General features: G+C 35.7%; 1 protein-coding gene and 1 pseudogene across 2 annotated transcripts; one reads left to right on the forward strand and one right to left on the reverse strand.

Annotated features, from left to right (window-relative positions):
• Nucleotides 1-6,189: 6,189 nt before the first annotated feature.
• On the reverse strand, nt 6,190-11,105 carry LOC104593425 (cationic peroxidase 1-like; annotated as a pseudogene). The gene is made up of 3 exons (XR_734569.3): nt 9,986-11,105; nt 9,716-9,914; nt 6,190-8,523 (listed from the first exon to the last, which is right to left on the reverse strand). The product of XR_734569.3 is annotated as a cationic peroxidase 1-like (transcript).
• On the forward strand, nt 6,684-7,726 carry LOC104593426 (uncharacterized). Its single transcript, XM_010253258.2, has one exon. It carries the CDS (start codon nt 6,684-6,686, stop codon nt 7,590-7,592), a length of 909 nt encoding a protein of 302 aa, XP_010251560.1. The 3' UTR covers nt 7,593-7,726.
• Nucleotides 11,106-14,468: the final 3,363 nt, after the last annotated feature.

Raw genomic sequence — 14,468 nt, forward strand, 5'->3', positions numbered from 1 at the left:
AAAATGATGGCTTCTTCCTATGTTAAGAGAAAATACACACTCAATATACTCCAAGATGATGGAATGACGGCCTGTAAACCGTGTCCCTTTCTGATGGAGCAACAATATTGCCTTGAGCTAGATGCAGGCTCACCCATTGATAATCCAGAGTGCTACAGATGACTGGTGGGAAGACTCATCTATTTGACCATTACTCGGCTAGAAATAACATACGCTGTACACATTTTAAGTCAATTCATGAGCAGACCATGTCAGCAACATATGTATGTAGCACTTAGAGTCCTTTGATATTTGAAGTCATGCCCAAATCAATGTATTCACCTATCTAGCGACAATGATCTGGTTTTGTGTGCCTACTGCGATTCAGATTGGGTGGGGTGTCCATTTACCCAACGATCTACAACAGGATAATACTTCATCACTCTTGGCCATTCTCCCTTGTCATGGAAATTAAAGAAGTAATGTACAGTATCCCGCTCCTTAGCGGAAGCCGAATACCGCTCCATGGCAGCGACTATTAGTGAACTTTTGTGGCTCCATCAACTTTTCAGAGACTTAGGCCTGCAACATCATCAACCCATGGATCTATACTGCGATAACAAATCAACGCTTCATATAACAGCAAATCCAGTATTCCATGAACGCACCAAGCACATTGAAATTGACTACCACTTCATCAGACATCACCTTTAATCAGGACTCATTATCACTTCCCACCTTCCTACAAAGAATCAGCCGGCCGACATCTTCACTAAGGCTCTTGGGAATGATCAATTCAGTACAACTCTATCCAAGTTGGACATTATCTGTAGTCATGCTCAACATGAGAGGGCATATTACAGTCTGTACATAACTGAAACTGTTGCTCGGTTATACCAAACTACCATGTGGCATTTTACCACGTGGCTCTTCCCTGCATTCTTGATTTTTCAGATTCTTCTCTTGTATCTATTTAAACCAATGGAATGAAATACTCGAATTACTTTTTCCTTCCATCCCTTTTTATAGTTTGTACATGTAAGGATTTCTTTATTACAGTTTGCATTCTCACTAGATCAAGTAAATGAAAGAAACAAGGAGATGAATCATTTAAAGAACTCCAGTTATTAGCTAATAGTTTACTGAGATTAAAATTTTGTTTAATCCCATGAGTTTTTTTGAGTTCTTTCTTTTACAGAGAGATCACTTGTAGTAATCCTGAATACCATCTAATCAACACTTCTATATTATCTAGCCACCAAGTTGGCATGAGTAGCTTTTTAAGTTTTGATGTACCTATTGAAGAATAAAAAAAAAGGGGTGAAGTTGACTAGTCAAATTGATTTCCCTTGCATTTATATACTTAACCGGATTGTTCATCAGAAAAATATATTGATACTCAACTGAATTGTATCTTTTTTTCACTTTGAAATTGAGATGACACAACCATATCGCCTTTTGACAAAGTCAATACTTCTCAATTGTCATCCTAATAAAGAATCTAAATGTGAAAATATTAGCCTTCTATCTCTGGACACTAACCAATATTTGCTTTCTATATAAACATAATTAAAATTATAAAGTTTGCCATTTTATATTTTTATTCATGCTAATTAAAATAATCGAGTGATAGCCCCTGCGTAGCAGGCTCTCCTCCGCTAGTTTGTTTATTATTATGGCAAAATCTATGAAGGAAAAATTGAATGAGACCGGTGATAAAGCGATGTGTCACAGTTGAATTTTTAATCTTTAATGTAAGTATATTAGGCTGTATGTGGTTGCAGTACAAGTTCATTTGTTTGCATTATTACAAATGCATGGGAATGCAAATGAATGGAATGCAAATATTGGTTTAATTTTGTTTTGAGTTTTATTTTATTTTATTTCATTTGTATCATAATTAAACAACATAAGGTAAAATTTGAAACAAATATAAATCAGAATTTGCATTCAAATAATTTGCACCATCATAATTTTGCATCAAACACAGCCTTAGGGGTGCATCAAGCCATTGCAGTAGTGCAATGCATGGGTGCTTGAAGATTGTAATGGCAAACAGGGGTGGTTTGGTTTTCATTTGGGGAGTTGCAAAAACAGGTAATATAGGTTCGGGTTCAAAAAATAAAATAGGATTTGGTTAATCGAACCATGAACACCCCTGCTAGCAATCTACTGTGGTGAATAGAAATTAATTTAATGTATCAGATATTAAAATGGTAACTAATAAGAACATATAATACACTTGATTTTAGCCAAATATCAACAAAGATAGATACCATGCATTCATTTAAAAATACATCTTGCCAAATGCGAATCATAAAAAAATAAAGAGTTCAACTACCATGCATTCACATTGATTATATGTTAAATTCGAATCTCAACCAATCATGTTAAAATATACTTTCACGTTCAACAAGAAGATGCATTTACCATAATTCAACTAATCATGTCTTTTACATCAAGATGCAGTCAATGCATCATGTATTTTGCCCAAATAAATATATTATGTGATGTTTTTTTAACGATTGTAATTTTGATTTAGTAGGTGTTTGACATCAATACAGCTTCTGGTTTTTTGGAAAGCGCATGATGTTTGGTTAGCCACTTTTTCAAAAAAAAAAAAGTTTTCTCATACCACACCTTGAAAATCAGGAAATGTGTGGCATGAGAAAATGCCTTTTTCGATGTTTCTTTTTGTTTTTTCTTTTCCAGTAATAATATATTGGCATGACATTGAGAATTATTTAGGGGATGTTTGGAATCATAGCCATTTTTCAAAAAAATGGTGCCACGTCGGATATACATAGGCGTTTCAACAAACGCTCATGTATCTCATTGTTTGGTTCAACTGATTATTAAAAAATTGGGCATGCCTCAAAAATCGGGACCCCACTGATGCATGAAACGCCAAATTTGGTATTTCATGCATCGGTGAACCGTTTCCCCCAACGGTTGACTGATGTGTATCCTATGTGGTGCTTACCTATCAACACATACATGAAAAACGGTGATGAAAATCACCTTACCAAACAGCATAGTGTTGCTCATTGCCTACGTGGCAGAAGTTTTTTTTTTTGTGAAAAACGGGTCTTGGAAGCATGGGCGTTTTTTCTTGAAAATTGGTCCCAAAAAGCACCCACACTTCCAAACACTATGTTATGTGACAGCAACAATAATGGTACCAAATAGAATACCAAAAAAAATAAAAAACGTTTTCTAAGAAAACATTATGCTTATGCAGTACCGTTTTCTAAGAAAAAAGAAAACGACATTGGTTCCAAACATCTAGTATATGTTTGGCATTGATGCTGCAGATACCATTTTCTAAGAAAAAGAAAACGGTGCTGATGATGTGTGGGTTGGAAGCACCGTTTTCTGTGAAAACGTTGTTTCTTTGTTTGAAAACGTTGCTGCCAGGTATGATGTTTCCTGGAGAAACAACAATGTTTTTCTGTTTGGTACCAATGTTCCAGGAAACGTTTTCAACATTGGTACCTATTATCCAGTGCCATGTCATGTTCCTACCATTGCCACCTCATGTCCCTGTTGGCAGCAACGAGATGCAACTCCTAGAAATAGGGGTGTCCACTGTTTGGTTAACCGAACCATGGCTCTTTTTTGTAAACCGAACCAGTGGTACCGGTTTTAACATTTCGCCAAAGCGAAATCGAACTGGTACCACCGGTTAATCAATCTGTTGGTTTTGGTTTTTGACCGATTCGGTTCTTTGGTTTTTTAGTTTTTTATATTTATAATATATATTATATAAAATATATGTATAATATTAAATTATAAATAATAAATGATATATAATATATTATAAATATTTTAAAAACATATAATATATATTATATATTTATAAATAGATCATTATAAATATAATATAAGTATATATTTATATATATAATGAATATATATTTATATATAATACATTGAAAATATGTGACATATATTAAAAATATATATAAAATATACATATAAATATATACCGGTCGGTTCGATTAACCATCGGTTTTTGTGTAGGTTAATCGAAAGCCGAACCAATCCTTCTGTTTTTCAAAAATTTTGAACCGAAACTGAACCAATCAGTTCAATTAACTGCATTTTGCAGTTTGGTTTTCTCGGTTCGGTTTTTCGGTTTTTCGTGGACACCCCTACCAAGGAAACACCAAATTCGGCATTGCTCCAAACCACGCCTTCTTGATTTCCAAGATGACTTGAAGCAATGCTTTTTATGAAAAAATGATTCCAAACAAATATGTATTTTCTGGAGCACCGTTTTTTCCAACCTAGTACTGATGTGTCACCGTTTTTTCCAACCTGGTGCTGATGTGTTACCGTTTTCTGGAGCAACGGCAACGATGCCAAACAAACGCCTAGATTTCTTAAACATTTGGAGTGAGGTGTAATTGGACTCTATGTCTCTATCTATTAGTGACTTATTATCGTAATGGGCGGGGTGAAATTGCGTCGGCTTGGGAGAGAGTCATCGGATCAAACAGATTGTAGGCGTTACTAAATTAATATTGCAGCAGGGGTGGTCAGCTTGTCACATGATACGGAGCCTTCTTACCAGCAATGGCGAAGTGCGAAGGTTCTTCTATTGACCCGGTAATTTAATAAATATGTCACTGTCCACATGCCAAACAGGGCACAAACCATCCAAAATCCAGATAACGATCTAGTACCCGACTGTAGCCATCGCTTCACATGGAAATGGAAATAAAATATTATACCCAAAAAAATATTAATTAAATTATTTTATTTTATTTTTATTAAATTTAAATTTGTTGGAGGTTGGAACCATATTATTGATTCTCATCCATTTCACGGCAGCCTAGTTGGCTTCTCTTGTACAGTTGTACAGCCCACGAGCATTTTTCCAGCTCAATTGACTGAGATTATTATATTAAAAAATAATAATAAAATAACATCATTTATTAAATTATCCTTATAGTTTTATGGATTTGTTAAAACCTACCTTATAATTTGTATTTTATTAAAATATTTCCTATAGGTTGCAATAGATTTATTTAATTAACCTTTCACTAGATGACAGTGAAAAATGTTTTGAGCCTAATGTCTATTTTAATGAATTTAATTAAAAGAAAATAAAAATAAAAATTTTAGTTTTGCCCCTAATAAGACATGAGTATTGAGTAACCACTCTATTTGGTTCTATTTGATCAATTTCTGTTCTTTATATATGAATAGGGGTATGAATTACATCGGATTTGGTCCAATCCAATCTGATCCAATATGAGTTCATTATAGATGGACTAGGCCCAATCCAATCCAGTGAATATTTTGGACCATCTTGAACCGGTCCAATTCAATGTTTGGACTGTCCAATCTGTTCAAATTGATTTTAATTTTAGATTGATTATAACTCAAACATGGTCCAATCCAACCAAACTGGATATTGGTTCAGCCCGACCCAATCCAATATAAATCCATTATGGATGGACCAGGTCCAGTCCAATCCAATAAATACTTTGGACCATTAAGTCTGGACTGGTCCAATCCGTCCAACCCTTTAACATTTATAATTTGGATGGAATCCAACCCAAAACTTGTCTATTGACACCTCTATTTATAAAGAGTTTTAGAGATATTTTCAGAATAAACAATCATGGATCCATGCCTTTGAACATTTTCCACTCAGTTTAAGTGCTCATGTTACATTTTTGGATGGCAAAACAAATACTTCCTAATGAATAGGGGTGTAAATGGGTCGAATTTGAATTGAATCAGGCAATATCCGAATTCGAATCCGATTAGAAAATTCGATATTCGAATTCGACTCGATATCTGATGGATATTTAAAATTATTAAAATTCAAACCCGATTAAATATTCGATTCGATTATGTCGAATCTCGAATTCAAAATCGGATTTTCGAATATCATTGATCACACATCTACTAATGAGTGGTTGATTAAATAAATAGTTTACAAACTATATGGGGTGTTTTAGTAAAATGAATTTATAAACTATAAGGGTGTTTTAGTAAAATGAATACTATAAGGTAGGTTTAAATAAATTCGGAAAACTATGGGGATGTTCTAGTAAATGAGCATAAAATAAAATGAAAACCAGTTGGAGTTAAAACTTAAAAGGTGGGTGGGTCCATTTTCCTGTGGGAGCCATTCTAACATGGCTTCCTTCCTAGAACACTACCTAAATTGTCTTGTGAACCATTACCATCTTCCATGGTTATAGCACTCTCCTATCAGATTTCCTCTCAGACCTCAGTTTCACCTTCCCATGGAACCAGAAGATATAGAACTATAGAAGCTTTGCTGGGAGCTACAAGTCTACAACGTCAGAGCTACATTCAACTTAACTCTCTGTGGGTCTCTGTCTCCAAAGCTGTTTGCATCTTTTATCATTCGGCATTCAAATTTCATTCAAGAAGAATCTGCATTGCGGTTGTGAGTCTCAACCCGTAAACAATGCACAGAATTCACATCTGTTGCTTGCATTTTGGCACAGTGAGAGCCGGTGATAATATCTCATTGCGCTTGTTGACTTCGAGAGATTAACTTGTGATTTTGAACCCAGATTTTGTGTAGAAACGGGAGTCTCATCTCACCAAAACTCTCTGTTGAGAGACTCCATAAAATGTTACAAGCCTAGAATGCAACATTCTTGATCAAAATTAGGGACTGAATTAAATTCTGTTAATTCCATTGATTGAATTTCATGGGATCAAAAAGAAGGTGGTATTTCATTTGGGTGATCTGTTGTCTCTGTCTCTTTATTTCTTCTTCAGGACAAGCCTTAAACAACCTTACTCATGATGACTTAGATGATCTTTTCCAGGATTATGCCTTCAAAGCCTTCAAAGCACTGGTTAGACCTCGTACAGGCAAGCTGTACAATGCAGCTCTCCCTGTTAATCTGTCCGGAATGGAAGCCTCAGTTGTGCGTCTCAGGAGAGGGAGCTTTTGGGTCAGAGGAGCAAATTTCAGCACCTTCCACATCCCACCCAGGATTATACCACTGCCCTATGTGAAGAGACTGGCCATTGTCTATCAAAATCTGGGCAATTGGTCATCTTATTACTACCGTGTGCCAGGCTATGCATTGGTTGCACCTGTTGTTGGCTTCATGGTTTATGATGCATCCAACCTAAGTGCCACCAGCATCACCAAGCTCAGCCTCAGTTTGAGAGGGGATCCCATTTCAATCCGTTTTCCTCAGGTAGTGTTGCCTGAAGGATCAAATTCCACCATAAGATGTGCTACATTCAGTGAAGATGGGTCAGTGCTCCTTAGTGAGATGACACTCCCAAGTGAATGTTTGGGGCACGATCAAGGCCATTTCTCCCTGGTTGTTTCAGTTCCTCCAATTGCTGTTCCATTGAAGAGGAAAGTGAAGCTCTGGAAATGGTGGGCAATTGGGTTTGGCTCTGGTTTCATTGGGCTGGTGTTGGTGGGTTTGGTCGGCATTGTAGCTTTAACCTTTGTGAAGAAAAATAAATTTGGGGAAATGGAAAGAAGAGCTAGTGAAGGTGAGGCTTTTGATACTGTTTGGATTGGGACTAGCAAAATGCCTTCAGCCAGAGTAATTAGAACACAGCCAGTCCTTGAGAATGGTGATGCTCCATAACTTCCTTTTCTTCATCCCCTCTGTTTCTCTCTTTGTTTCTAGTTTTCCTTTTTCGGGATATATTTCTGAATGAATTGAGAATTCTTAGATGTATGTATGTTGCAAATCAGATTAATTCATTATGTTTCTGGTAAGTTTGTTGTTAGAGATTTCCTCACCAATGTAGTATTTGGTGCAAATTCCGGTTCAAAAGTTCAGTGGTTAATTTGATCAGAACACTCTTAATTTACAGCCATGGAGTTCCACTGCTTGAAGCATATAATTGAAATAGCTAAAAACTCGTAGTTTTCTTTAGTTGTAAACTTTAACAGTACACCGTCAGAACACTCTTAATTTTCTCATGAATTGCACAACATATTAGACACAGAGAGAACTTTTATCAGTAATTAACCTTTCTACAGTTTTTCCTGATCTCTCCTTTATCTCCAATGAGGGGGCTCAAGTTCCCCATCTTGACCATGGCGTTTGCAAAGTCAGTGTAGAAGGCCTGTGCATCTCTGCTGTAGATCAAAACAATGCCATCTGTAGATCCCCCATTGAAAAGCTCCTGATCAGAGTGTAGCAATCCCCTCCTCATGGTGAGTTCCAGGAAATAATGGTTGTCAAACCGATTAGGACTTTGGTGGTCCATTGAAGATAAGTTATCATCACCACCATTTGAGGGACACCTTGATTTTCTTTCAGAAGCAATCACTGGTTCCAAGTTTGTTCCATTGTATAAATGATCACGAAACAAGCGACAACGTGCCATGCCAATCGAATGTGCTCCAGATAGAGCTACCATTTCTCTGGCCGTGAAGCCCTAATTACTGAAAATTTTAACCAGATCTTGAAGATCTGAAAATGGGGATGGAAGAGCTTCTGCAGCTTTTCTGTTGGCTGACTTTGCATCCTTCCTTCCCATTAGCACCGGCCATGAAGGACCCCCCAACTGTAAATTGAAAAAAAAAACAGAGTTAATTAGTACTGTTGCATGAAGCTTAAGCCAAAATAGAAGATTTCTTATACAGGGCTAAAACAGAAAATCATGGCCTTGGATCTACTGTATTGGCCCATCAAGAAGTCACTTCATCTGATTCAAGGTGGGGGGGCCATGACAATAAATCAAAGGCTTTGATTTACTTGTTTCAGCGCAGGGCTATTACACTGTCTAGCAAATGTGGGTTGAAAAAGAAAGAAAAAGTGTTAATTAGTACTGTTGCTGCTGTATGTGTGTCTACTGTACCTAAATGCTTAAGGCTGTTTTTGGAAACAGTGCAAATAGAGTGTAAATGCAAATAAGCAGAGTGCATTTTGGCTTATATAAATGCGAAGTTGGTTTAGTTCTGCATGGATAAATTTACTGTATTGCCAAATGACTTTTAGTTCTAATGGATGCAAATACAAATCCTAAACATACCTTTTTAACATTGATCACTTTGAGTGCAAATATTTGCTTCCTTTTTTTCATGCAGAATTACCTCTCATTTTGGGTGTAGACATGACTTGGAAATTGTGTCTTATGCCATTGTCAATACACAATTGAACTGTTGCCAAACGCTAGAAAAACTGAACTAGAGTGCATATTTGCACTGAACCAAGATTTGCACTCTTTCCAAACACAGCCTAAGCTTTTGGGTGTTTGATCCTTACCACCCCCATTAAAATTAATCAAGGGGCTCTTTGGCAAGTCTTTCTAGGTAGAGCTTTCAACAGTCCAGTAGACAAGATCACAAACTGAGCTCTTGCTCTTGGGATCTTGTCTTTAAAAATCAAGATTGTTTGGTTCACGTTGTGGCCTATGGGCTGTTAAAAACAACTGAGAATGGCTATCTTCAGCACTCAAAGACCAAAAGCTTCATTTGAAGCTTCCTGATTTCTGGTTATTAATCTTTCTATGTGCTTGTCTTTGGGATTTTTGGTCTATGCAATACCAAACAGGAAAAGACCATTTTTTGTCTTTTGAGTTTTCTGCATATTAAAAGACATGCGGAAAATACCCGTCAAACACCACTTAAATTTCAGCACAAGATATGGATGGGCCTCACACTTCAAGTCAGATGCGCCTTTGTGTGAATCCTATTCAAAGACCTGACCTAACAGCTTAATCTTTTGGGTTAAATCAATGGTTCCTTGAGACTTACCTCAACGACTGAGTCGCGTGATGCAATGGCGAGAATATCAGCACATGAGACTATGGGCCCATTACACATTCTGTTCTACAGCTTCTTTGATCTTGTCAATAAACTTAAACCCTCTCAGGGAATTCATGTTGGGTATGGCATTCTTCTCGCTATCAATACTTGGGGGGCTGTCATCAAGTAGCACACCTGCATCACAACCCTGCAAATGGCAAATTAATCAGGCAAGCAATTTTATCAATACTGACATGAGAAAATGGGAACTGTACATACAACTACAAAGCAGTCAGGGAAGAAGAGACGAAGAAGAGAAGCTCCCATCCTTTTATCCCTGTTTATAGCCCAGTGGACGTTGGCTTTTACAATATCAAGGAGGAAGGGACATGTAGAGTCATAGAAAGAAGCAGAGAGCTGTGCATGAGAGACACAAGGGAACAAGAAAATCAAGGCCAAAGTTAGTACTGAAACATTTACAATGGGCCATAACTACTCTGCGCTATCTCTTTCCTATGAGGCTATTGCCATTAACAAGTTCTCACCCTCCTTTTAAAGCAAGAAAAGTGAGAGACTGAGAGCCAGATAATCCTCTGTTAATTAATTCATCAATAGATATCCCACGTTTTAAATAGGAGAATGGTTGGGTTCAGGATAATAAGTGCCGAAAGTTGCAATCTAGTTGCTTGATAAAATGCGCAGGCGCCCACATCATGGTTTCTTTCACTAACCAAACGCATCCACGTTCATTTCTCTCTAAGACTTAGTTGCCTGGCTATTCAGTGGCTGATTAAAATTATTCATTTTTGTGCTCCAGTTTGCTTTGTTGCGTACCATGTCAGTGAAGGCTTAGGTAGCAGCACTCAGAAAGGGCTCTTACTGCTTTCATTATAAAATTTCTACGTGCCTTTTCTTGTTAGATGGCCGGCACATAACTAGTTAAGTGCTCCTCTTACGTGAGCACTTGAACGGCTCCACTGCGGATTGGCTGGAGACAAATTCATGCACAGTGGGCTGGGTTATCTATCACGGATTAACATGTCAATGTTTAGTATAGATGGGGTCTTCGTGTTCATCCGTGATAGGTAATCATCCCAGTGTGTATGATTTTGTCTTCAGCTCATACGATGGCCTGTACAACAATGCCTGCACCTTCTCCCCTTCGATCGTCTCCCTCTTCTCTATCTCTTCACCCACAACCAAAATTTTCCCTCCTCCGATCAAACTGACGTGTAGCAGCTGGATCCCGGCGTCATCCTTTGACACCGGCCACGGCCATCTTCGTTGAACTAGTATAGTAAGACGGTATGGCATCATAGACGCTGTAACCAAACGGTAGGAAATGTTTGTAGGGAAAACCGAAAACCTCCATTCTTTCCTAGTCTCATGTCTATTGATTTTGTTAATTTCATTTCCATACATGCTTTTTCTCTTTATTCCCATTATGATTTTTACCTCTAACAACTAAACTTTGTAAAGAATTCGTTTAAACCCTAAGGCTGTGTTTGGTTGCATGTAAATAAATTTGCACTGGTGCAAAAGTATGGCAGTGTAAATGATTTGAGTGTAAAATTTGACCTATTTTTGTTTCAAGTTTTAGGTTATCTTGTTTGATCATAGAATAAAGTAAATTAAGACATGAAGTAGAATAAAGTAAAACCCAAAAATAAAATAAGAATTTGCATTTTTTTCATTTGTACTCCTATGCAGTGCAAAATAAAATTGCACTGCAAGCAAACACAGCCTAAAGAATCAAAAGGGCTAATGATGAAAAGTCGATTTTAAGACAAAAATAGATGACATTAGAAATGGCTCGATAAATATGTTAGAAAATGAATAAAATAATAAAAACATGTTTATTGCTCAAGTTTGAAAAGGTCACTTTAGACCTTAAAGATCGAAAAAGGTCACTAATAAAGTAAATTAAATAAATTACACTAATTAAGATAAGTAAGAAAATTAAGCCAACTATGTAAATTAAATAACTGAATAAATAAATTAAACTAAGTTAATTAAGTAAATTAAATAAAGAAAGCTAATCGGTCTAAATATAATTAAGCCAATTAAGCAAGGTCTTAAAAACCAACTTGAAAATAGAACCATTTTGGCCATCAGTTTCTCAGCCGGTGCTTTGGTTGTCTAGTTCAAACACAAATTAGCCCATAATGTTTTGAAAAATAAAAAAATAATTAAAATAAAAATGATCTAAAAACCATTCATCAGTCAAACAGTTTAGCGGTTCAATTGTTCAAGTAAGTGGATTGTGTACCAAGTCAACGTTTTATAGAAAACTCCTAAAATTGAACCGAACAGTTGACTAGTTCTTGGATCAAATTGTTTGACCCTCAAGATAAATAACAATTTTAAAACCATGCAATTAAGTGAATTAACTAACTAATTAAATAAATTTGTTAAATTAATCTAAGTAAATAGAAAAATTAAAGAAATTAATCTAATTAAAATAAATAAGTAAATTATGTTAACTACGTGAATTAAATATTTGATTAAGTCAATTAAGTAAATTAAGCTAAGTAAACAGAGTAATTAAATTATATAAATTACACTGATTAAGATAATTAAGTAAATTAAATAAACAAAGTTAATCAATCTAAACAAGTAAATTAATCCAATTAAGTGAGTTAACTAATTGATTAAGTAAATTGAGCTAAGTAAATAGAGTAATTAAAGAAATTAAGTAAACTAGTTTAATTAAGCAAATTGGGTAACTAAGTTAACTAAATTAATTGATTGTTAATTTACTAGTAGTTAAGCTAACTAAGTTATTGTTTAAGCAATAATTTACTCTTAATTGTTGTGAATTATTTACTACTAAAATAATTATTGTTAATTTAATGACCTTAATTTGATAAAATCCTTGAGGTAATCTAAAGCGGCCATTTCAAACTTGAATAGTATCACATAAGCATGCTTTTATTACTTTATTCATTGTTTAGTGTTTTAAAAATCATTTGGGAACTGTAAAATTTAGTGTTTGAAAAATCAAAATCCACATCTGATCTAATTATTAATCGAATGCAAGTTTTAACATCCAAATATATCTAAGATAATCAAATTCGAAGTTGAACCAAATATAGACTTTTGGAGTGCATCAACAGCGCCAGTACCCTAACCGATTTCTGGGCTGAACGGTTGTTAAACTCCCAAACCAATGCTCCATGATTTGCACAACTATGAACAAACAAAAAAGAAACAATAAATCTGTATTGTGGGTCTATCAAACCGTGTTTACATTGCATTTGCATACATGGATTCCAAAGAGATCAATTATAATTAATAATTACTCAAACATTGCAGGTGAAAATTAAAATCAAAATAAAATTCCTGTTTTCATGTTGAACTGACTAACAAGAATGTTGGTCAGTCTATTTAGATGTGCATTTTCATATGAAAACATGCAAATGTCATAATAATGTTTAAAAATTTTATTATTGAATTTAGAATTCTCAATGACTAACAATGAATGGTGGTCAGTTTATTTGGTGCGCATGGGGAAAGGGAACTAGGGAAGAAGGAAAGTAAAAAGACAGCGCAGGGATTAAAAACTTCGGAAAAGTATAAACATTTACAATGTCAAAAACCCTCATTTCATACACTAATGCTCACTTGTGAATTGACATCAATTTGGATCTGACACCCACCCCAACTGTATTTTGGGCCTACAAATTCTGACCCTGCGCTGAACCGTCATTCTTGAAAATTTTTCCAATAGTAAGGTTCCATTTGTCACTACTGTATTACACAATGAGCTGGAAGAGTGTTGCAAAATTTGTTGGAAAGCCAGCTGCTGTAGTATTTGGTATGGGCTACGTCACAAACTCCGCCATCGTCCCAGTTCTGATTGGAAAGGTTTGCAGAATTGTTTACTTTAGATAAAGTCATACTTTAGGTTCATTATCCCCTGGGCATTGTGCTCTGGTAGTTAGAAATTATGCCTTTACTCATTGATCATTACAGGGAGGGTTGATAATTAGTGATTCTTTGAATCACAATTCAACTGTCAATGGTTCTCGAGGATCAGGAGCCACAACAAAAAGTCAAGAATTTTCACTTTTTCAGTCAAAACCCTAAACCCATCTCAGATCTCCCCTGGCCCAAAGAAGTTAGAAGTTTGAACTACACTTATTCAGTGATGAAACCAATGATATGCTTAGAGAAAACTTCTAAGATTGAAGGAGTAGTTGTCAAAGTTGTAAGCCTCTTTTCAACAAAAGAAAGTGAATAAAGTCAAGATTAGATGATGCCTAGCCTTATTCAGGCATGTTTTCTTCTCAATTCTCCAGATCTCAACTTAACCAGTAAGCACTAAGCAGTGGTGTCTACCAAACCCTCTTCTCATGAAAGTGAATACTAGAAAGAAATGTGGAGAAGAGGATTTTCCTTGCCTTAGGAGAAGTGTTTTTTAAAAGATGAAAATAGGTTTGACTTTGCACTCTACATATCTATATTTACATTCTTAAACTGAGCCTTGGAAGGAGTACAAATACAAATATGGACAGTGCAAATATTGCATTCTACATATTTGCATTTTACCTAAGTTTTGAAAGAGCCGGTTGGAAGTGTAAGCATCTTTCCTTGGTACCAAAGCTACTGTTATAATGAATGTATTGACAATAATGCCCACCATTACCTATCTCTGCTTAAAGTTCTAGCCTCCATGGATGATACGACTAGAAAAGATTCAATTCTGTAATGTCAAATAAAAGAGAAGGTAAGATTCGATAGTGCTTAGAAGAATTAGGGT

The sequence above is a fragment of the Nelumbo nucifera genome, chromosome 7 (genome assembly GCF_055504915.1).
Source record: "Nelumbo nucifera cultivar China Antique chromosome 7, China Antique-T2T, whole genome shotgun sequence".
NCBI lineage: Eukaryota > Viridiplantae > Streptophyta > Magnoliopsida > Proteales > Nelumbonaceae > Nelumbo > Nelumbo nucifera.